The sequence below is a fragment of the Ornithodoros turicata genome, chromosome 2 (genome assembly GCF_037126465.1).
Source record: "Ornithodoros turicata isolate Travis chromosome 2, ASM3712646v1, whole genome shotgun sequence".
In the NCBI taxonomy this organism is placed as follows: domain Eukaryota; kingdom Metazoa; phylum Arthropoda; class Arachnida; order Ixodida; family Argasidae; genus Ornithodoros; species Ornithodoros turicata.
Genome location: NC_088202.1, coordinates 93,031,736 through 93,057,564, shown reverse-complemented (window position 1 = coordinate 93,057,564; position 25,829 = coordinate 93,031,736). Strand labels below are relative to the sequence as shown.

Sequence of the window (25,829 nt, the reverse complement as noted above, 5' to 3'; positions counted from 1 at the left end):
CAATAATGTCTGAGGCATGTTGCAGACGATGTTGGATGGCATCACGGCACGCTGCAGAAGTCCATATGCAAATGTCATCAGCATAGATCGTGATATGGGTATGCTTGGGCAGAAGAGAAGGAAGGTGCGCCAGGATGACATTAAACAGAAGCGGGCTGATGACGCTCCCCCGTGGAACTCCACGATGCACAGAGTAGTTGGCACTGTCACCATCTGCTGTGAACAGAGACCAGTCAGAGGGGAAGTCTTGCAACCAGGCTAGGGTACAGCCGCCCACACCAGCTTCTTGAAGCGATGCGACAACAACATTATGGAGAACACTGTCGTATGCTTTCGCAACATGGAGAAAGAAGAGCCCATCAAACTTCGCTTTCTCGATTGAGGAGACAAGGTCGATGGGATTGTCAATCGCGGACCGCGCTTGCCGGAAACCAGCCATAGCTTCAGGAAAGAATCGGGTGCCCTCAAAATACCATTTCAATCGTGCGGATATCCTCCGTTCCATAATCTTCCCGACACAGCTGGTGAGAGCGATTGGGCGAAAGGCATCAATGGCGTGTGGAGGCTTGAGTGGCTTCAGGAGCGCCACTATCATTGCATTCTTCCATTCTGCTGGGAAAACACCATCCCGCCAACAATTATTGTAGAGCCTAAGGATGGCGTGTCGGCCATGGAGGGGTAGATTTTGGAGGGCCTCGTACGTAATGCAGTCAGGCCCAGAAGAAGTGTGAGGGGTGATTTCCTTAGGGCAACTCGCCACCGCGCAATGGGATTTACGAAAGGTCCATGCGAACGATATGACAAGGGAGCCACCAGCGCCATCAGGGGAGCGCGAGGCCCACCGTTGTGACGTCGTTAGTCTGCGGAGTCTGACTCTGTTCAGTGACCTTCAGAAAAATCGTCTTCTACGATCTATTCACAACGTCAGCTCTCCGATGTGGCAGCCCGGTTCTCCCGTTGGCTCTCAACAGCCAATGACCTGATCCGCAAACACTATCTGCGTCATCAGCGAAACGTCAACAACGCCTGCAGGTGGTGAGCGCGCTTGGCAAAACCGAACTTCGAGCGCGCGCCTCGCGCTCCGCGTTTGAGATATAACTATAAATATTTTCCGGAGATTCATATTTTTGGCCGCGCAACACAAAAGAACGGCACATTTAAAAACTATTGCAGTCAGTTTATTGCTTCTTTAAGCCTTGCCTCTGTGGTTTCCCCTTCTGCTGAAATTGCATTCGTCCGACCGTGTGCTTGTGGTCTTTGGTGTCGTGAGCTAATAAGCACATTTTTGCAAGATGATACTCAGCAGCCTTAAATGGGGTTGCTGGTGCTCCCTGATCACTCCCTCCGCAACATATGCATTTCAGTTTCCGACTCGCCTGTCTTAGTGGTGACCCTTTAGGTACGTGACCAACCGGACGCTGTCGACACTTTCAGTTGAAGATTTGAGTTCACTGAGTTGTCCGGGAGACTGACTCCATTCTAATGCATTCTTCGTTGCCATCGCTACGGCGCACGCGTTTGTCGTAGCTTTCTCCAGGATCAATTCTCGCTTTGCAAGCAATTGCTTTTGTACCAGCTCCCGTGGCATAGGGGTTAAGATGATCGCTTTCCATGCCGAGACTGGGAGGTGAGGTGACACGGGTTCGAATCTTGTCACCGGCTGTGCTGTCTGAGGTTGTCCTGGGTTTTCCGAAGACTTTCCAGACGAACGTTGGCACAGTTCCTCTTGAAGTCGGCCCAGGACGCATACTAACCCCCCTGTCCCCCACTCATTCCTGCTGTCCTCTATCCATCTATCCACGTCTGTACGCCACTCATAGCCACAGTTGCTTCGTGGCGCTAACACGGAATTAAAAAAAAAAAAGGCTTTTGTATGCCAATGTCCCTTGTACCCCTCACCAGCCTGTCCCGAATTCTCAGAACTGTGATAGTGTTCTCAGTTCCTTGATGAATGTAGACACATTTCCGTCTAAGATAATAATCATCATAATAATTCGAGCCCAATAACAGCCGCAAGGGTCTTCGTGTTGGTGTGCACTTCGTCAGATTACATAATCATCCATATTGACCTTTCCTTTCACTCGTTTTCTTTTTTAATAAACATCCTCCCTTGCTAACATAACATGCAACATGCAATACAGCAAAGTAAATTTCACAACCCAGAACGTAGAAATCAGTATGAAAACACACACACACACACACACACATACACATAAATGGGATGGTGATGTGGTGGGTCATTCATCGCCGTTTTGGTACACTGCCCCATTGCTCTTGTGGAAGGGATGAGAAAGGGATAATGGCGGAAAAGTGTCCTATTAGAGTTCGTCCATTAGTCCAGTGCTGCAACTGAACTCAGCAACAACTCGTAGGCCTTACATGTGGGTGCGACCATGGAACGAGAATTTTGGCTAAGCTGAGCTGGCGTTGATAGGCGCGTTGCAGAGCAGTTTCCATGAGAGCGCGATCGTACTGTCCGCAGACCAGGAGGATGTGTAGGAGGTCACGGCGCACACCACACGTGGAACAGAGGTTGGATGCGCCGACACCGAGGAGTTGTTTGAAAGCCGGCGTAAAAGCCTAATTAAGTCTCACGCGGAGGAAGTCTGTGGTAAAGGAACGTAGAATTCGGCGGGGGAGAGAAAGAGACAGTGTGGGGTCAACGGAATTAATCAGAAAGTGAGTGGTAGTACCGTAGTATGCAAACAAAGCATAAGGAACACGTAGAAATGCAATACTCGAAGAAGATGAGACAGAAAAGGTTTGGGACTATATCAGGTAAGAAATAACGGCACTCCTGAAAGACACATACGAGAATGGGTCGCAAGACAAAGAAAATGAGCTTAGGGAGATTTGAATTCGAATAAAATGATCGGTTAGGGAGAAAGACTTTCACATAAAAATTATCCAGGATTTCAAGATGCAGCACGAGGCGGATGAAAGTTAAGACGGCTTAACAAACATGAGGATGATGGTGATGGCGATGTGATAAAGAAAAAACAAACGGGAATGTGAGTCGCGACGAAGTCGAACTGGCTGCCTCAACGTGAGGAATAACACGAGGTTGTATGCGCTTCTGAAGCAAAGTGGCGTCTAGGAATATGTGCGAATGGTTTAACAAATCGTCATAATCGTTAGATTGGAAGCCCGGGAGTTTCCATATTGCATATCGGATTGGTGTAATGATCATAGCTCACAGAACTGGACATGAATTTGGCACCGCGGCACAGAAGGAATAGTCGGGAGGCGTACCTTGTAATGCAGGGAGGCAGAAGCAGATTATGCAAAGGTCATCGGCTTGGCTGTCCGGAAGTATAAAACCTAACTGGCATCACTTCCGAGATCAAAATATTCAACTTTCTAACCCATAATCATGATACTCGGCCAAACTAATCAGTATGCCAGGGGAGAGCTTTTTCCTACCGTAGGATATTGCTGTACCTCCAACAAACTGGCGTAATTTGATTAGTCCGCTATATATAGTTTTCAATCGAACTGCGACGCCGATTTTCATTCGAATGATATGAAAGAACCGTGCCATCGGTCCGAATGAAAACCACCGTATTCATTCAATGTAATGCTATATGTATTTCGTTCAGAAGGGATTCTCTTTTTTTTGTGTGTGTGTGTGTCTTTTCTTTGGCATGTAGTACATTTCAAGCGTAGCACATGATAGAGTCAACAGCAAGGCGGTGCTAGACACGCAGAGTGAACGTACCGGGATTGAAGACGGTCCGTCGCCGCACCTCGTAGTCCGTGCCGGGGATCTCTAGCACACACTCGAAAGTGAGCGCAGCGGGTAGCTGGACGGTGCGGAAGGTCCGTGACAGCTCGATGTCGTACGTTCCGTTCACTTTCCGTGTGCGCGGCCGGCCTCGTTCCAGTTCGGTCCGCGCCATGTCTGGCGTGATGCTGAACAGCCGCAGTGTGGGCCGTGGGTGCAGACCACGCGCCACGCACTGCACTTCGACACGGCTTTCGCTGCCGCTTTCCCTGGTCTTGGTGTTGTACGACAGGGTAAAGTTTTTCGCCGGAACTGAAATAAACCCGAAAAAGAATATGTAAGCGCTTCTCACAAAAAGCATGCGAGTAAAGATGCAAGAGTGGTTGGAAGAGTTGCTAATGACACTTATCTCGCAGGAGGAAACGATCGTAGAAAAAAAATAAAAATGCAGCTGGAAATAATCAGTAGAACGTCACGAATAGCTCCACGTAGTCCGCACATTTCTTTACCCTGTCTGTATTGTTCTGCTGAATAATATCGTTCACAGATGCGATGTGTGTCTTTTTTTTTCTTTCTTAACAGTAATAATTCAGTGCCGACACGATCCCATTACTGATACCTTTCTTACGAAAAATGAACTGTAGAAAACTGGTTACGTCGTTTTTGGTCGTCGTTTTTGGTCGTCGTATTTAGTCGTCGTCGGTCGTTTTACGTCGTACTTTTACGTCGTATTTACGTCGTATATTTTAGAATATCTAGTGAACCTCAGCTGTATGATTATGGCGTTTCTCCGCCAGCTTGCCTGCGTTTATGCCATTCTCTTTGCAACGTAGTGACCATTTCGGCACACTAATAAACACAAATTGTTTGATACACATCAACATTAGTAAATGATAATTAATACCGTGTAACGCTCTAGGAAGGCTGTTTCGCTCTAGGAACAATACAAGAAAGGTGGTTTGTGCTCGTAATGTATGAATGTCTGCTAGCAAACTAAAGACACGTTACACCCTTCGGCTTCTTGAGCTGTACCAGGTCATTGAGAAGTAATTTAAATGGCAATGAAAACCACTAACAATCGATATCGATCACCGAGGAATTGACGTAATTTATGGCACGTGAGCGTGCCTCAATATAACGTGTTTCGTTGTGAGTGGTCCAGTTTAGTTTAGTAAGTCTTTTCTGTGCATGCAAAGAACTATAATTGTGCGACACTTTCTGCGTGGTGTTTGAATTCGATCCCAGCAAACTGATGAAAAATGCTGTAAAAAGTAGTCTGTATTAACACTATATTCCGTCACGAGCAAGTTTGTCAAAAGCAATGAGTCAGTGAGCATGAGAGATGAATCTAACGAGTGGGTCCTGAAGCATGTTATAATGGGATATCCGTCGCTGAGGTTCGTTTTTCAATGGGAAATTTATTCAAAGTTATGAAGCAACTCTGCGGCACTGTCTACATATTTACGCTATTTACGATTACCCCCGATCACCCTAACAATGTGCACTTTCTGTGAATGATTCTCCGCAAAATGTCCAAGAGCCTGCGCGCCTTCACATACCCCTTGCCCCTCCCTCCCTGTGCGCACATGAAGACGTATTGGCCCAACAGCACAAATCTGTGTCAGCTGAAAGATGCCGCGGATTATATACGTGTGAGGTCCATCTTCCACGCGGCAGTTTTATGTGCTTCTTCACTTTTACTGTACAATTGTCTACTTTAATTCGGCGATAACTCATTGTCATTACATTAGAAATGATAACCTGGATACAAGCAACGAAAAAAGGAGCCGAAGCTCCGTGAATACGCGTAAAACATCAGTTTCTAACTCATATGTCGCCGTAACAGCAATAGGCAGTTGTTTGGGCCTTAGTGAGACTTCATCGGCAGTGTAGGTAGGCAACGTTTGTAGGACGGAAGGACATCATGTTCCACGTGACATTACACGATAAAAATAGAGTGAAGCTGCGAACGTCACGCGATAGCCCCTGGAAAATACGGCATAGTCATGTCTTTCTTTCCCGGCCTTCTGTCTGTAGTTCTGAACAACGATAAAAACAAGGATGATTGACCGGATGGATTGAGCGACATTTACGACTAAGTTTACGTGAGCGATTTGCATAAACGGGACGTGCGCATCGAATGAGGTCCTCCCATATGGACTTATCCGCCCACGCCTGGTGGACACAGAGGCACTGCTGCCGTATCTGTCGTTTGATGGATCCCTTCTCGTTTAGTCCTGACACAGAGGCCCACATTTTTCGTTACTTCGTAACGGTGTCATCGGTGAGCCAATCGCTTTCGTCCGATTACTTTTCGCTCAAGTGCTCCGTGCTCCATCATGCGTACGTGAGAAGATTTTGCACGGGGATTGTGAAAACAAGGTCCACTCGGCTTTTCAAACATAAGCCATGTGCGCGTGTATTACCTGATATACCAACGATAGAAGGAACGCCGCTCTACGTGCAAGAGAAGGGTTCGCAGCTAGAGAAAGCGTGTGTTTTCATTCCCTTTACAGATATTATTCGTCGCAGAAGGATTTTACGAGGAGAGTGAGCATCAGTTATTATTAGCCCACAAAAAAAGTAGCAACAAAGGAATACTGCTATAGCGTTGCCACGTTGTGCCGCTTACAGCGATACTTCTGTACAGCATTAGTACGGAGCACATTCCACAGTCCAGTGCAGTGGCAACCAGAAAAGCGCTCGGATGCATGGACGCAAGTATGGAGGATGCTCCTTTTTTTAACTTCAGAGCACTCTTCGGTGTTAATATAATGTTGCTGTTTGCTTCGTTTGTGATCTGAACAGATCAGCTCTACTTCGAAGCGCTTAAGTTCTAGTTAATAAGTTCCAGTTCGTCAATGTACATAGGTTCAAAAGAACTGCTGCATGCTCTTGTAAGCAGATCGAACCACGGGTACAGGCTACATGCACGCATGGCGTACAATCAGCGTAAGGCAATATTATACGCAGCGATTTGTGTAAGTAAATGAGCACTAGCGACCAATGCACGAAAGATTACTCACACACACACACACGCACGCATGCGTACATACAACATACATATATGCATACATGCATGCACGCATGCATGCATGTGTGCATACACTGGTATTCTCTAGGTGCTCACGCTCGCACGCACAGAAGTTGCCTCAAATCCTCGTTTGCCGTCTCATCTCGCAGGTCTCTAGGTTGTCAAGAGCGTGAAGAGCATGATATGAGGAGAGTTGAGCTCATGTTATAGGGGTTACGTGAGAGACAAATGATGTTAGGAGAGGGGAGGAGATGAAGTTAAAGTCATGTAGATTGCGACGTAAGGTGTAAGGCAGTGGTTTACCTGGAATCGCGAGTACGAGGGGCGGGGTGGCATCAGACTGCTCAGTTCACTGTGCGTGAGCGTTACGCAAGTTCCTTCATGCTCAGTTCTTCCAACTTGACCATCATTTCAGCTAACTCATGCTCAGATCATTCGCCGCTCTGAACATGAATGAGCATTCTCATGAGTAAGCATTGCACATGCTCATATTCTCGTTTGCTCACTCGCGCTCACTTATCTCCTGCTCAGCGCCTCGTTTCCTCACTCATTCCATGCTCAGCTCTCCGTTTTGTCACTCATTCTCAGCTCATTCGCCACATTGAGCATGAGTGGGCATGCGTTAGCCTGCTCATGAGTGAGTTTTGCCGTGGCATGGACCCGGTACTCGAGCTGACATACTCGGGGGGGTTTAGCAGGCATATTATTTAGAGAATTGCCAAAATATAGGGGCTTTTTGTGGTAGTAATAGTAGCACTAACAGTTGCTCGTTACCCATTTTGTGCACCAATCCGTGATACATAAAAGTGATAAAGAGGAACGAAAGAGAAGGAAAACTCCGTCAGATTAAAACGTAAAGAGTTTATATATCGATAATCCTTAATTTTTCAATTATACAGTCGGACATTTGTGTTCTGAATGTTCACATATCTAAGCGGGCCAGGATCCCAGTTCACATGCAAGCCTTTCATTACCTAAATACTTTATCGCGAAAGGTGTCTTGAACAACATGCCACGAATCTGCAAGCATTTCATACTCGACTTCCCTCCAAGTACTATTGAGCAGACGTAGAAGATGTTTGGAAAGCCGATACGTTACGGTGACGCTTACAGCAACCAGTGGATTATTTGAGAAATTGCTTAGGAAATGGCGACGAGATTAGTCCATAGCTTTACCGCATCAGACTCATGCTTCGCGCACTCTCAATCTCCCTTCGAGGAGCCATGGTACATTAAACTCATAATTCCACGCGTATAAGCCGCAGCTCATCTGTGAAAAAGTTTTAAATTCCACTCTGCAGCTTATACACCGCTGCGGCTTATCTGACGAAATGTTCTCTCTGGAAATTTCTTCCCATAATATAGCTGGCAAAAACGAACCCCACATTCCGTCACCTTTCTTCTTCGCTTAAGGGTCAGTGGATGCCTAAAGGTCCCTAAAGAATGCTCAGTGATTTGTCTAGAAAAGAAAATATGGTCCCAACACGGCGGCGCAGCTACAACACCGAATTCAAGCTTCGGATAGTCGGGTTCGCTCAGCGGCATGGGAGCACAGCAGCTGCAAGAGAGTACGTAGTTGATCAGAAGCGCGTCAGGAGCAGGCGGGAAATCACATCTGCACTGAAGACTGTGCGGAGAACGAAGAAGTCTCTCTGTCATGGACTTTCGAGAAGGTCAAAACTGTAAGAGCCTCATCTAACTGGAATCTTGATGTTACGGGAGAATTCACCCGCGGCTTATACTGCATGGCAAGAAACTGGCATCCCCGATTTCAACGGAGGTCTATCATGGTGCCCACGTTCATGAAACGGAACGGACTCAGTGTTCGTTTGCGGACTATATAATTGAACAAGCGCTCGCTGACGACTGAGGAAAAATGAGAGAATCGTTGGGGTGTTCGCAAAAACAGTTACTGATGAGGCGACAGCCGTGGTTAACGTCAATGAAGTTGCCCTCTGCTTTGACATAACGATGTCACGGACCATTGAAGAAAAAGGAACAAAGGCAGTTCACATCCTTACAAACAATGCAGAAATATCTTCCTTCACTATTGTACTCTGCAGCACAGTGAGAGGAGAAGAGGTGATGGTGATCTTCGTGCGAGAAGACGCTCCAGAAGAAAGGATTCTAGAAAGAAGTGATTGTCCGTGCAAACAAGAGATTACAGATCACCGAAGAAATGGCGAAGGACGGCTGGTGAGGGCGACCAAGTAGTATCTTCAATCCGAAAAGTGTCATTATAATGAACTACATGCACGCGCATGAGGTCCACGACTTACACTGCTGCACGCAGACCGGGTGTGCATAATTCCTGGTGGGCTTGCAAAAGTCTTGCAGCCACTTAACGTAGGAATAAATCAATGTTGAAGAACTGCGTTCGCCAGGAATCAGAATTATGGATGCGACGCGATGACAAAAGTTTCAAGATAGCAGGATGCAAGCGTCACGCGATGCACGGGCAAGTTTTCCACTAGGTCCTTCTGCCAGAACGCTGCGATCGTGCAATCCCGTCTTTTTCGGAGTAGGACGATGTCGAGTGCGGCAACAGTACTGTCAGTTGACACGCGTAGGGACCTATTGGAAATCAGTTTGTAGAATTGATATACCACTTGTGGTTCGTGTGGGCATATCCATTGCGTTTAGCATGATATACATAAATGTGACATACTAGACGCGGCGTAGGGCTTAGATGTTAGAAATTTTGCCACACGTGTAAAGCCAGCTGCCCTGCGGTATATACACAGAGCAGATAATGGGTGACAAATCGTGGACGTTTTAAGGTGAACCAACGTTTTGAACTGAAGCTCGGAGACGTCACCGCGTCTTGACACCATGACGTGGCAGGAATACTCAAACGTGATAATCTCTCTGGGGCATTCCAAAGCACAAAACCCTACACTTGTCTGTATTGCAGTGGTTACGGTTGCAGTGATTGTGATATTGATGCCCAGATGATCATGATTGAAACCACGTTCGGTACATAAAAGTTCTTTTCTGCGGTTTTATTTTTTCTTTTTTTTACTAGATGGAAGGCCAAAAAACGAATATTAATGGTATCCTTGTATTAAACAATCAACAAAAACGATATGCCTTCGCTCATCATCTTCAAATAGTACTCCTACAAACACGAAGGCTCACTTCAACATTCCGAGTATCCGGTGCAGCTTGGTAGTAAGGCATTTCAATTGAATACCAAAGTACCCTGGTTCAAGCCTCGCCTGGTGCATGAATATTTTTAATACAGTACCTCTTGGGAATCCTGGGAACGCCATTGCCGGAAAAATTCCGAGTTCACGCTTCCGTGAGTATGCGTTGAAATAAGGCGGCTCACAATTAAGCCAACGCGTGTCCGGGTCAGTTATAAACCCTCATCGAAGTTTCTGGCAGGTGCTCTGGTACTTGTTTCCCACCATCCGAACCATCCCGCGCTTTACCAATGTCATGCACCACTTTTCCTTTTACCTTGTAGTAAAATTACGAGCTTTTTTATTGATATTCGTTATATAACTCTCTGTTAATCCTAGAACTTCTTATGCATCTGATTTTATTGTATTGCCCAGTCTGTCTTTGATCTTCGTAATGTTTCAGTTTTAATGTACTTTTTTATACGAAGGCAAAAAATAGGCGATGTCACGTTGTCGGTGGTGAGTAAATCAAAGAGTGATATTAAACGCAACTTATTTATTTACACATGGTCAAGAAGACTTTCGTGCACGAGTCTGCACTTCTTCAGGTTACAAACGTATGAACATGGTACAGGCACATATATACAGTTGACGGGGGAGTATTTATGTTCTTTTGATTTTTACCTGTATTTGTATCCTTTCCATCACCTTGTAAACCTCTCATGCCAAAGCTCCCGCGTCAACTGTATAGGTATATGTGCCTGTACCATGTTCGTATTTCTGTAACCTGAAGAAGTGAAGTCTCCTCCACGAAAGTCTTGTTTACCATGTGTAAATAAATAAGTTGCTCCTACCGTTTAGTATCGTAATCTCTTATATACAATAGTTACTCACCATAGCACTGTCTTGGTGCATTTTGGCCCAAGTTGCTAATGCGCAATAAAAACACCAGTCATCATCACCATCATCATCATCATCATCATTTAACTCTGGGCACTTACCGGCCGTTGAAGACATCGTGCTTATAGTTTCACTAGGTGAAGACGCAACACCCGACTTACGTACTGTACTGCCCTACAGAAGTAAAATTTATTCGGACCATATTCAGGAACAAACCTCAGAAGGAATCGTTTAGATAATCCATTTTGAGCTCCGCTCTAGCGTGTCGTCTTTACACGGTACTGGTACAGCCGAGGCAACTGTATTATTTCGCCACCTGTACGTTGCGCAGGGCGCATCTCTACTGCTCCACTGCCTTCAGAGTCACCCACAATCAATCATCACCGTATCCCACAATTATAGGGGTCGTTTCAGTGGACCTCTATCGCCGTATTTCTCTTTCTTTAAACGCAGAGCTTACATACAAGTAAAAAAGAAATCAATGCCACGATCCCGCCTTCGCATTTCCGGATCCTTTAACTGATCTATGATCGACAATCGCAACACACGAAGGTTCCGCCTTTTATCCTTTAGGTCTCCTCAATCTGATACGAACAATTCGACTGTACTTTAAATCCATCGCACACAACACACACACAAAAAAAAAAACGAAAAAAAAAAAAACAGTGCCCCGCTAACTCAAGCGGCGAAATATCTCATGTGGATTGGACGTCCAGAAAGACGATTGTCGGTCGCTGGTCGCGAATATGCTGCCAGTTCTGCTCGGGAGACGAAATCCATTTGTTTTCCACCAGTAGTCGGGAATAAAAAGAAGAAATGCCCACTGAAGGATGCGTAAATCGTGGGAGCTATAAGATATGCCGATGGCAGGCGACAGGTGTTCCTTGTGCATCCAGACGTAGATGAATGTGGCGTTGTTGAGCGTTTTCTGTCAGCCGGAAGACGACCTGCTTTGTCCATATTTATTGCGGGCCTCCCACTATTCCAATATTAAACGGTGTGTGCCTCTGTAACCCAAGCATTTGCTGTTCCTTTCTTAGAATGTTCGATTTCAGTTTTTGCTTTTTTTTTTCTCTCTGGTGGAATAACATTATCTGTGTTGTGGTGCGAAGGAAGGCGCGCATATATGTGACAGTGACGCGTATGCGGTCTCATGTAACGTAGAATATTTATGGACGGGCGGGCTGACGTTTCGGTGCGCGCCAGCTGCTGGGAATGCTGGCGCTCAACGGTATTCCTCAAGGAAACACGTTTTGGAGACGTGGTTCGATTACTTTTTTTTCTGGCCTAGATTGACGGATATTTATGCCAGATAAAATGAGCCCTCCTTTCGTAAATGGGCAATATTTGTGAACATCTTATGGATTTACGGTGCAGCTGGCGGGAACTTCTTGGAATTTGCGGTTATGTTGGGTGCTGTTGTTTTACGTACATGAGATGCCGATCACAATATGCCCGTGTTTTACTTATCAAGATATGTGTTCCTTTTCATTTTTCTGAAATCTTTCGATATGCAATTGATTGCAGGTTGTACGCGGTATTAAAACTAGATAAGATGTAAACCGGCCTCCTAAACCAACATTGTCTTTCGATTTTTGACGACTTTTGGAAAACGACAAGCGTTGCTCGTCTGACCAGAATCCTTGACGTGCTCAACCAGTGTTCATAAAAGCCGAATAGCGGGCACATAAATACGCGACACTCCACAATGATGTGAGACGTTACTATATTTATCAATAACTTATTTCGAGTATTATCGGAATAAATTACGGCCTGGCGATAGAACGATGCGCGTTTGTACAACACAAAAAATGCTACATAGGCACATGGTCAGCGGATGTCAAACAGTATGTGCCCGTGTGAAGACAGTATGCCAGCTAGCAACCTTTCGTTTCCCTTTGAAATCCGACTGCCTTCGGTGGTACGCTGTCGCCCGATACATCTGTACCAGGTGCTTCTATCACATGGTGTAGAAAATTAATGACGCTGTAACATACGGCTACCCTTATTTGAAACCCTTCAGCTCGACTCTTTTTCTGTTGTTTTGTTCCCATGACCAAAAAGACGGAATGGACACGTGCGAACACTATGTTGCAGTTCTGTAAAGGATGCTTCACCGCATAATGACTCATTAAGAGGCAGAGCACGTTTTACAGGAGCCTAGTCTTGCCAGTTACCGGTACTGTAGGACGGGCTTTGCATTGACAAGGTAAAGAAAATTTGATTGACTGCCCTATGTGAGAGAGGATAATCAGTATCGAGAACGACGTAACAGAAAATAAGAGCACAACTAGCTGTTTCGGCCCGTTTCCTTCGAGAACCGCTGTTTTCTCCGTAATTACGGTGGCCCACTTAACCAAGAGTATATCGCCAATTACGGTAACTGAAAAAAAAAAAAAGAAGAAAAGGCATTTCCCTAGTTCGAACAATTTCCGGCCATAAAAATATGTCGACGAAGCTGTTTTGGGGCTTACCAACCGTTTACAGGCAGCTCTTAACACATTTATTCCGACCGTCAAAAGGAAACAGTCTCCGTACCCTTTTTGGTTTTCGGCTGACCTGCGCAAACTGATACGCCAGAAGCTTAAGTTTTTTCGCAAGTTCAAAAAGACAGGCAACGGCCGTTGGTACGACAAATTTAGTGCTTGTCGGGGACAGGTGAAAGAGACATTCAAACGTGACAAACGTGCTTACGACCAATCGGTTGCTTCTAGTCTACGGTCTTGTCCTAAATCTTTCTGGAACTTTGTCAGGCAACGGAGGGGCACTGGTGGATATGAGCAGCTCTCACTTAGCGTCGATGGCGATCACGTCAGTGATCCCGCAGTCCTGTGCGGAGTGTTTGCGAACTATTTTGCTGGCGTTTTTAAGGCAAATTCTCTCCCAGATCCGGAGTTCCAATCTTCTCTCAGTGACATTGTTCAACCCCCGGTCATCAGTGAAACTGATGTTAAAGAAGCCATCTGTGGTATATCCTCTGGAAAGGCTGTCGGTCATGACTGTATTCCTTCCTTTATTATTAAGGGCTGTAGTAACATCCTCATTCCAGTTGTTACATATGTGTACAGTTTATCGCTTTCTCAGGGTCAATATCCCACGTTATGGAAGCTTTCTGTCGTTACCCCGATCTTTAAAGGTGGGAAGGCCGATGTAGTGGCCAACTATAGACCGGTGTCTCTGTTGCCATCCTTTTCTAAAATATTTGAAAAGGTTATATATAAACATTTGTTAGGCTATTTTAAGTCTTGTCTGTATGACTCGCAACATGGTTTCATGCCTAAACGATCAGTCGAAACCAACTTGGTTTCTTTTCTTGATTATGCAGCCCCGTATTTACATAGACAGGGTCAAGTCGATAGCGTCTATTTTGACTGTACCAAAGCATTTGATTTAGTGAATCATTCTCTCCTTATTCGTAAACTACACCGGTACGGTCTTTCTGTGCTGTATTGTCAGTGGTTCAGTAGCTACTTAGAAGGCAGACTGAATACAGTAAAGGTTGGTGGAGCATTCTCGAATAATTATCCTGCCTGTTCAGGAGTGCCTCAAGGATCTACATTGGGACCGCTACTTTTTAATATTTTTATAAACGACATCGATGATGTCGTGGAAACCGCTGCAATACTTAAGTTCGCCGACGACTTTAAACTGTTTATTGCTGTTTCTGATATTACTGATTGTGTGTCTCTTCAACGTGATGTTAACGCCATTTCACGCTGGTGTTCAGATAACGGGCTTCTACTAAATGCTAGCAAAACGAAAATAATGACACTAACCAACAAGGTGAACCCTATTGTATTTGCCTACACTTTGTTAGGGGACGAATTGTGCAGAGTGCCTGTTGTTAAGGACCTTGGTGTCTGGATTGATTGCCGTCTGTCCTTTAATGAACACGTTGAAAATATTGTTAAAAAAGCCTACCGTATTCTTGGCTTGATCTGTAGAACAACTTCAGATTTAAGTGACCCTGTTTGTCTACAAGTGCTTTTTAGTAGTCTTTTACTGCCTGTCATTGAATTTGGATCTGTTGCTTGGAATTGTATTGGTCGTTCTAATGTGTCTCGTCTAGACTCGGTCTTGAGGAGATATTTGATTATCGCCTACCGGAGGTTCCCCTCTTATGTCACAACGTTTCCCTCTGGGTCTTTTTTGAGCGATCGCCGATCGAGCCGTGATATTATTTTTTTATATAAATGTGTTCACAACCTTTTGGATGCTCGATCTATACTTGACCTTGTGTGTTTTCATGTACCCGCGCGCACTGTCCGACACATGCACTTGTTTTATGTAGACAACATACGTGCGAGCCAGTCGCCCACCCGCCGCATTCACTTATACTTCAACTCAATGACTTCTGAAATCGACTTATTTTATCCTTCTTTTAAACATTTCAGACGGGAGGTTCTCAGTAACCTCAACTTGTAATTTAGGGTGCACTGCAATTCTAGGCTTTGCTGTTTGCGGACACCATAATAAAGTATTATGTATGTATGTATAGTTAGCGCGGACACCCTGTGCATCTGTACGGCTCAGTTGGGCAAAAGGAAGAGTCACCGATGCGGTGACAGAACGTTGAGTGAGTGTGCAGCATCCGATTGGGAGTCACAGTAATATAGACAGAATTGCTGTCACTCTTACCGGATGTTCTATCTAGGGTTGGCTAACGGAAACGGGAACGAGAAACGGTAATTACCGAAATTCTACAGCAAACGAAAATGGAAACGGAAACAAAATTGGAAATTTTTTCTTTATTCACATCACATCACATCACATCACAACGGAAACAAAATTGTTTTACTTTCCACTACCAGAAACCGAAACGGAAACGAAATTCAAAAGTGGTAACGTTAACGGAAACCAAATTCGCAGGAACGTTTCCCTCAGTGTTTTCGCGATGATATGAAAATTATATATATCCGCACTATTCTTCCAGTCATCATTCATTCATTCGTTTATTTTCGAGACTTTCTTTCGTGTTGAGCCCACTGCCCAGCAAGAGGGACGCGAAACTTTTGGATGACGTGTTATTTTTGCGCACGAGCGGAGACTTTTGAAACTTAAAGGCATCTATTTCCGCAACCTAGAGAGGCATCTACTTGCGGTGTATAAGATTCGTGACGAACTTTGCATTAAAGTCTTTAGTGTTTGTGTTTGGTGTGCTGTCCTTTTGCATCCATCATGTAAGTAGAATATCTGACATGAAAAAGCCAAGACCAGACAGTACCAGTTCCGGATGAGAAACAGAAACCAGTACCTAAATTACCTCGGAAACGGAAATGGAAACGACATTCTTAAAAGGAAACGGAAACAGAAACCGCTACCAAAAATCGTGCAGAAACGGAAACAGAAACGGAAGCGAAAAGCCGAAGTTTTCAGTTGCCGGAAACGGAACCGGAAACAATAATATTTTCGGTAACCAACCCTGATTCTATCTAACTGAACTGAACGAAATCATTTCAGAGATATCAGCGCGATCAGCCATTTGTACTTGCCAATTGGCTAGACAATCATAGTAGAAGTTTATCGCGCACCACCCGGTGTAGCAAATAGTTGAGGCATGGCTTCTATCTGCAGATGTCTAAGTGACCGTGAATGGCGCGTCAGCTAAATGAACCAAAATGCGCTTGCATAGACTCATTTCTTACCATCCTTCCTTCGGGTCGTCCAAGCATCAGTCATCGCTAGAGACATTCGAAAAGTTATTGCTGCTATGGGTTATATCTTGCATAAATTGAAAGTTGAGAAAAGAGCACCCAACAAGTAAAAACGCAACGCAACTACAGATCCCTGCAGCCTTCACGACAGCTCCCATTCTTCGAAACTCCCACTCACTACGCTGCAAGTTTTGCCGCATCACAAACACTGAAACGACCCTTTTGAAACCTTCGAATCCTCCCGTAAGCCACTTCCTTTATCCTGCGTCTCATCTCTTAACCTTTTCCTTTCCTGACTACAACTATATAAGCTGCCTACGGAAGAAGAAACTTTTGCCGACTGGCCCAATCCCGAAGTCAATCCACGAATCCGTCTTAAAAAGAGTCGTTCTTTTCGCGATGTCGTTCTCCGTACTCCTTTTGTTCTAGAGGCGGCACGTTTTGCGAACTTCCGAAGCCCTTCTACACCGTATGCAGTCACCGGAGGAAGTGCGCCAAAATGTCTGTCGTGTAAATGTAAAGCAACTGTGTTGTAAGAAAGAAGCAAAAGCTGAAAATACGAGCGGTAAAGACGACTTTCGATGTACTTCTACATCGTCCTCTTTTTCTGCGGACGAGGACCTGCGCTTTTACTTCCGTCCAGTTTTAGTTTCCGCTTCCGCATCCGTTTCGCTGACAAGATCTTTCCCATTCATTCTTAGAATCGCACATATTTGGTTGCAGACGACGGATCACTTTCTTTATGAGGAGCGGGAAGAAGAACGTAGTGGAGTGAAATGTAAGGAATGTTTAGTTCCTACGATTAATACTTTTTTATTGTGAGCGCTCGCACACATACAGGGCGTTTATTTTTATCCTCTTCAGATTTTTTTTATAAAAAGCTATGAGACCAGTATAGATATCGTTTTGTCAGTTGAGTTATGCGGCATAGCGGGGCGGACATCCTCTCGAAGAAAGTATGCAACTATAAGATGACCAAGTCACCTAAAATTGATGAATTAACTCTTTAATTAGGGGATTTCGGGCGAAAGCGAGATAGCAGAATGAGACGCATCCTCGTTGAAAGCCATTCCACACTTTAAAGATTCTGAAACGCGCACGTGCGTTAAAATATTCACCCCCGAATGTTGATATGCAAATGAGCCGAAACCCAAACCGCGGCGATCGGGAACGCAGGAAGCATAGCGCTCATTTCACATCAGAGGGTCCTGTCATTTGGTGCGATTGAGATGATTGGAGTAGATGCCGATCCGCTGCCCAGATAAACCGCTTTCCGGCCCGAATAAGCCTCCGTGGACGAGGGTGATGCGCTCTTGAGGCGCGCTTTATCGGTTTAGGCTCATTTGCATACCGAAATTCAGATACGGATATTTTATCGCACGCGCACTTCTCAGGATTTTTAAAAGATAGAATGGTTTTCAACGAGGATTGTCTCCCGTTCTGCTATCTCGCTTTTGCCCGAAATCCCCTTTTTAAAGAGTTAATTAATAAATTTTAGGTAATTAGTCATCTTGTAGTTACATATAGTCTCTTCCAGAGGATGTCCACCTTGCCGTATAACTCAACTGCAAAATCAACATCTATGCTGCTCTCATAGCTTTTTTTATAAAAATTCTATAAAGGATAATAAAAAAAAGCCCTGTATATAAATTAGCTAATGCATGTACTTGTCATGTCGCTCAACGATGCTGCGTCTTGCGAAAGAGCTCGCGAAAGTGAAGTAAAGGAGCAAGCTGTGGCAATGGGCTGAACAGTTTAACTTGGAATACACGCTGGACATCCATTGTGTGTAAGGAACGCTTAAGTGTAAACAATGAGACAAGCGAGCTCGTTATGTATCTCCATGTTTATCTTCCGGCGACGCGGAGGGGTTTGGTTTCTCGAATGCTATACTTTTTCTTCTGCAAGTAATACGCATGAAAGCACTGTGCGACGCCGTTGCAATCTAACTCTATGGGTGTATTCGCTATTCAATAACTCTCTAAGGCGTATTAACGACTGAGTGTCGCGACGGCTAAAAGAAAACGTGCTGCAGAATACGTCGTACAGTGTTCAAGGCAATAACGACGCATTTTCGTCGCAAGGAGCCAAGAACAGCCTTGGCAAAGCTTTGTTTTGGCTTTCAAAAAAAAAAAAAAGAACTGCAAAAGGGCGATACGTTTTATACCGCAGTGGCATTGCACTCAAAAGTTGTTTATATATGTCGAAAATGTATTTACGTACTTATTTTACCTCAGTGTTGCAGTTCGGGTTAATTCGTACAAGCTTGTTACAGTCAGCCCCGACGATATATTTTGAAGCGGCTGCATGATGTGCACCATACCATGTACAAGTGCGTCCAGTCTGCGCATTGGTGTGGTACAGCTGTTTTTTTTTTTTTTTCGATGAACAAGGAATCTTGGGGCATTCCACGAATACTCCTCTGGCATCTTGTTGAGGGTTCTTCCACTTGGCCGTGAACGCGATGTTGTTTCGCTTGTATAGACCTGCCGCCGAAAGCTCCTTCTTTAGTCGCTGATTCTGTTCCTGGGTCAATAACTCAGGACGAAGCAGCGACTGCTACCACATACTTGCAGGCTAAGGAGGGCTCCAAGGAGGGCTCCGCGATGCCCAGAGAGCTGAGGGTCTTTAACTTGAACGTGCACTGTTGTCGTTTCTAAGGAAGAGGACAATAGTGGTGGGGGTGATAGAACTGCTGGCCGTAGTCGGCCACGCATAGGCGGGCAACGTCACGAGTATCGTAGAGGGGATCGTGCGTCGTGTAGGACAATGAATCGCCCAACAAGGTAGAAAACTGCAGACCAATAACGTCAGCCAATGTCGACCATGAAAGATCTAGCAAAAGCCTTTGCCAGAGTCGACCACCATTTTTTTTATTTTCCCTTCCACGTGTTTTGGGGTCAGTGAGTTTCTGCTAACATGGATTTCCACTTGCTACACGAATGTGTATATCGAAGCACTATGTAGGATTATCCTCAGTAGTGCAAGTCTAAGAAGGCTTCGCCACCACGGTTTTGAGGTTAAAGTTTTGGCATACGCGGATGATGTCTTTGTTCAGCGCGTCGCGACAATAATTCGTGATGTGCTCTTACTTGCTGAGAGTATTGTCATTTTAGCGAGGCGAGGGTTAATTGGATTGAGAGCATGAATACCTGTTTGAGAGACTGGCGCAGCATACATCTACGATTTTGTAAGGTTAAGTTGGAGTAGACAACCTGGTAGGTGCCTGGGAGCTCCACTGCAGTGCGCGGGAATGCAGCGACCACTTTGATTGGAAAGGATAAGCCGTCTCAAGCTTCGTGTAAACAGGTGGCATCCTCTTGGTCTTCCTATCTTTAGGGGCTCCCACGTGTGTAATCCGTTTATTGCTTCCTGTCTAGACTTTCATTTGCAGGTGGCGCCCTGTGCAAGATGAATTATTAATGTAATTCACATGATATTCAATGCATTCGTGTGTAACAGTTAATACGAACTTTGCGCCGTAGTAACCTGTTCTATCGATTACGAAAATGCGCGCTTTCCCTACCGCATCTGTTCCTCCTCCAATTAGTTTGGTGGGTTACCTTCCTTCGCCAGCAGCCCAATCCCTTTTTGCAGCACTGTGTTTCGTGCATTCGCAAGGAAGAGGTACCTCATGTTGTAGTCTTCACTGAGTACGACGTTCCCTTACATGTTCGGGATTCTTTTACAGGGGGTTAGTAGGCGCGTTCCGCTTCCTACTCGTCCATTTTTTGCCTGAATATTAGAAACGCCTCGTAACCAGCTGCTTTGGGCACTGATTAGGGCTATTTTCCACTTACTGCAATGTTTTTGGCGATAGGCCGGGCAAGGATGTCTTCCTTCGGGATCGCCGAAGCCGCTCAGCCCACAGATCAAAACGTTCTTTTTCCGTTAGTGCTTTGGTGATGCTCGGCTGCATGCGCGGCTTTCTCGTTGGGGAGACGATCGTGCATCCCTCCTTGCACTGTTGATTTTCTGGGACGTCTTCAATCGGTTCTTTAGCAAGGAATTCTACCTCTGACCGCGAAGCATTCGGTTCATTCCCATTCACAAAGCCGAATCCATACCGCGTGTGCTTGCCTCGTTGGGAATGTACACCCCCTGAATAACATGAAAAACACGTGATACTAAATACATTCTCTTACAAGCGCTAAAAACTGCCTGTGAGTCGGGACAAAAAGATGACACACAACGACTTGTCCCTCTGTTTGTCCCGGCCTCCGGGCCGTCTTTAGCGCCTTTAAGAGCATTTGTTTAACTCAGCACCAACAAGCCCAAAGAAGTGTACGTATTCATCACGTGATCTAGTGATCCAATTGCTGGCTGCTTTATTTACTTCCCACGCACATATTGATTTTGAATGGGACTGGAGCGAAGGAGTGGAAAGACATTCGTAACTTGCTTAGCGTGTCTCCGACACAGTATGAGTGCAAGGAGTGCCTATATAGGAGCGTTTGAATGTTCTTGTTGTACTTGGCGTACGAGCTCGTGACCCGTTTATATAAATGTGCATATAAGTGTACAGATTATGTAAATAACATTGATATTATTTACAAAAGATTTGCGTTCATAGCGCTGTGGTTCCCCTTCAAATTGAAGGAGCACACGCTCAGTCGCTGCTGGTGACACCGACCTCTCTACGAGTCGAAGAAGAGAAGGGGAGGAAAAACTACCTATGATTGGACGAGGGCACAGTACGCTCTGGAGTTGAAAAAACATAATTCAAAGAACGTGCTGTACTTTAGTATCCGGATGAGACTCGTGTCATATTTCTGTACCGCAGCCGAATCGCGCACTGATGAAAGTTACAGGCATAATGCAAGTTTGACCCTGTCATTAACATCGTTGACTCACCTGTGACAGAGCTCTGAATAAAAAATTATTTGAACCAACTCGGATTATGTTGAGCACGGACCTCTTCCTGATTTGTGATCCTGTCCAAGTTAAAAATCAAACTGTATCAGACATCTTGTATCCTGGAGGGAATGCGATTTTATTCGGGGATCATCGTACGGTAATTGCTTCAACTAACTATAGCGGACTGGACGATTCGCACTGGTTAGGAATACCCAAATACCACATTTACGAAGTGGACTTTATGCGAAGTATCGTCCACATTGTCCCCACTGTTTGAGTAGCTAAGAATTTGGTAAACCCATAAACGTAACAATTAAGAAATAGACTGATACACGAAGAGCGTGTAGCTCAGCAATAAAGATTGCAAGCCTACAACACTTACTGATTTTCGTGAAAAGCGAGCTACAGGCCCCGGACAGCCTACTTGAACGCCCGCAGCATGATACAAAGCGCCCTTCACAGTTCCGCAGAAGACTTATAAACATTAATCTCCAGCCTCATTAATCGCATAACTTTACGAGTTCCTTTACGATGTTTCGTAATCCTTCCGCTCTCAACACGATTTTTCTACCTCGTTCAAGCCCATCCAGGAAGCTCTTTAACTCAACAGCTCCACGACAACTTTAACGGGCACATGAGATGCGCTTCCTACCCTTTCTCCAACACAAAGCATTATGTGGCTTCCACGCTAACAGCGGCGCAGAACCCATCACCATACACAACGACGAGCGTTAAAGAATCATTACGCCAACAGCGCTTTCAATCGTTAAGACTAATCCTACCCGCGAGCGCTGGCATCCACCACACTTCTTGTAATGCCCATTACTTTGGGAGAGCTACGCCGCTTGTCGCACGAAAGGACGCGCTCTTGAATAAACCACGCCGTACGAAGTTCAACAGCACGGTATGCACAGTGCCGCCTAAGCTACACACATGCTCGAGAGGGTCTGAATTATGAGGGACCCACCCAGCCTCCGCCATCTTGTTCCTTCGTCACAAGTCAGGAGCAGAGCAATAATGTATGCTGACCCCCCGCATCCCTTCCGCGTTCGTTATCTGCGCCATTCTTTATTCATTCGCAACATGCTTGCCTCCTAATTTCTAACACGAGCCCAGTCGTGTTGAGCTGGGTATTTGAAACTTTATCTTTAGCAGCATTTATCTCCGTTGTATTCCCATCGGCGACTGCCTGTTGCAGAATGAACACTTTCGCGTGAAATAACTGTTTGACGTTATCCTTGTTGCTTAACTTGTCTCTCACTCACCAGACGAGGTTATCAATTGAATTGCGAATAGTCTGTACACTGTTAGTAGAAAAGGTATAGAAGAGGTATAACAACAACAACAACAACAACTTTATTGCGAGATGATGAATGAGGACTGTCATCGCCAGGGGCGATACTCTACCCCAATGCTGGTGGTGATGCGGGGAATGAAATAATGAGCCCCTTCACAATAAACTAAACTGCTAAACTATGCTGAACTACCATATTTATCACCAACGTCTATACCCCGTTTAAACCATGTGGGAGGTATAAATCGCCGAGGCTATACCTTGCACGCCAGTTGAGGGTATAATAAGGTACTTCTCTCTTGCGTTTATACCTAAAAGTATACAAAATACATTCGGTATTTTGTATACCTATATACCAAGGTATACAAAAATGGTAAAAAAGGTATAAAAAGGTATACAAAATACCTTCGGTATTTTGTATACCTTTAGGTATGAACCTGTGGTACCACATTAATTTGTGGTGGAGACAGTACCATCTCAGCTAAGTGGAAAACCTCCCCACTTCATCGTCAAAATATAACTGTTGTTGTTCAGCTAAGCACTAATCTAATTAAGAAACACGGTCAGTAATACAGCTGCATCGTAATTAATAGAGGGAGATGTTTGTAGCAGTGTGCTATTTGTTTTGAAATGACCAAATCTACGCATCCTCACTCATATAGTTGCTCGCTGGGCGAAGGCGGCCCCACATTTTGCGAAGCCACGATGTAGTATACCTGTATCTGTTCACCAAATCCTCCCACGTTGCTTCTTGTGTGGCGAGTAACGTGCACGAGCTCTCCTCTACGTTTCACATCAGCACTTTGTGAATATGAGTTTGTGGGTACGTTTGTGTTCGTGCGTGTCCAGGTATTTTCTTTCTCTCTTTCCTTCTCGCGGTAGTTGTTGTTATTAAAGCACTTGTCGATCACTATTATTTTAGGGAGGTATAAAGTTACTATACCTCGAGGGCTGTATAGCGTTTATACCTCAAAAGGTGTGCGCCCTGGGACAAGCCGTTTACCTAAAAGGTATAAATTTTTATAACAGTGGTAGTACTGCTTGTCTTTGGATTCGGCCTGAGGCGCATTCATACATTTAATTGTAGCATTTGTAATGTAATTTATTCCATTGCATGAGGTTACTTAGTTCTCCTCCTCCTGCTTCATTTTGATCGCTGTATCAACGGTGAGTAGGTGAGGGGGTAACGTTATGGAGACGAATGTATAGGAGAAGCAAATTTCGTGACGGCTAATTATTGCGTCACGTTTTTCCTGATAGTCAACCAGTCAAGAGTGCCATATCCAGGAATTACACTAAGAAAGTACCCATGATTTGACCAGCCCCTGTGGCATAGTTGTTACGATGACTGTTGTTACGACGGAAGTGACGCGGGTTCGAATTCCCGCGGATTTTTCCCCAGTTTTCCGGCAGACTTTCCAGACGAATGTCGGCACACTTCCTCCTGAAGTCGGCCCGGGACACATACTAACACTCTGTCTCCCACTCCTTCCTGCTGTCCTCTCTCCACATGTTCACGTCTGTACGCCACCCGTAACCACAGTTGCTTCGCGGCGCTAACGCGGAATAAAAAAAAATATTTGTCCCACTAATTGAATTCTTTACGAAGAATTTGCACATGCGCCAACCTGAAAATACACGTAAATAATCTCCAGTCCCACGTGAATGTTCACACGGAAGAGCAGAAGGGAAATCGCAGCGAATATTCCGTTGCCTAATTTTCTTTACCCGACAACAGAGAAGCGTGCCACTCCGTGTGTGTCATTCCAACCGTGGCATAGAAACCACCGTCGATGGATGTTACAAGACACAGTAGATATTTACAAAGACAAACTAGATATTTACAAAGCCGAACTAGATATTTACAAGACAAATAAGATATTTTTCCTCACATGCGGCGCTTACCTCTGATTAAGACATCGATTTCTGAATGAATGAAACCTGGGCTTCGCGTTCCATCTTTGCGTAATGCAGATATCTAGACCACGGTCACGCAATCTATCTATCTAATTTGCGTTGGTACACGTTCCTCTCAATCTTAGATACTTCCCTGCGCCTGGATCACCGAAAAGGAAGTGTTTCGCCGCAGATTCTAATTAGCATTAAGTGGAACGTACGATGTTTCCCGGCGCTTCATGAGGAATGGGATGCTTTAATCAGTTGCAGAGAAGGAGATCGTACGTTCAATGTAAATTTTTCGAGACTGCAACACGAGCAAAAGACACGGAGTGTGTTGAGCTTGGCCGCGGAGATAAATTTTCAGTTGCCTATACAACAAATAATGATATTACAATCTTGGCTATTAGTAAGGACGCAAGAATCGCTTCTTCGGCATGTTCCTGAACGTGCCTATGCACGACCATGTTTGGACATGCTTAAAAAGAAAAAGACCAGTGGGTGGTTGTGGCGGTCGTCTGGTTGCATTACTGATGCTGCATTTTGTGTTCTGCTCGAAGAGATGGGGACATGCTGAATGGAGGAGGAGCATGCGTCGTGCGTCCGGGGTTTCCGCTTTCCGTCGACCACGCAATGCACGATTTGAAGAGCCATGCCGCATATTCTCGACCAATCAGGAGGTCAACGGAAGCTCCGTCACGTTCTTCTTCCCTTCTGGCATCGAACGAGGTCAGCAGCAGCATGTTGACAACGTCATCAAGTAGAAGGTATCGCGCAGCCAGCAGTTCCCGCTTTTCATCCGGCGAATTTGTATAGAGGCAATAAAATATCATCCCTGCCTACGTGATTATCGTTGCTCACATACAAAGACACGGCGTTACAACGCACTCTTTGGTCTGAAATTTGGCTAAAGTTCGGGAGTACAGGTAAGTAAAGTGTAACCTAAGGATTGTCATGTCTAAGGACAGGAAAGCAAAAGCTAACGATTGTTCACAGGGAAAGAACGCGCTATCATGACGGGGGGGGAACCCAAACGTGCCTTTTTCGCCCCTTTGCTGTTACCTTCGCGAACGCACAGATGTGAGAACGTCTACCACAATTCCGCTCCGCTGTTGTTCTCCATCTTGTAAGATACCGTGTCCGAAGCTCTCGGTTTTAACGATATCTCCCCGTGATGAGCCGCGGGCGGAGGCGGTTACTGTAGGCGGTATGCATGCGCGCGGCAAGTGCAGTTCCGCATATCTCAACCGCATATCGGTACGGGTCATAATGGAGGGCAAGTCTGCAATGGAATGTCGGCAAATTTCAGACTTTTGCTGCCCAAAAACGAGCGCTAGAGGCAGGC

General features: G+C 45.2%; 1 protein-coding gene across 1 annotated transcript in view; it reads right to left on the bottom strand.

Moving 5' to 3' along the window:
- LOC135383849 (uncharacterized) overlaps positions 1 to 25,829 on the bottom strand; it is a 146,163-nt gene that overhangs the window by 35,328 nt on the left and 85,006 nt on the right. The window contains exon 3 of the mRNA XM_064613150.1: positions 3,719 to 4,036. Coding sequence (XP_064469220.1) covers positions 3,719 to 4,036 — 318 coding nt within the window. The remainder of the gene's footprint in view (positions 1 to 3,718; positions 4,037 to 25,829) is intronic.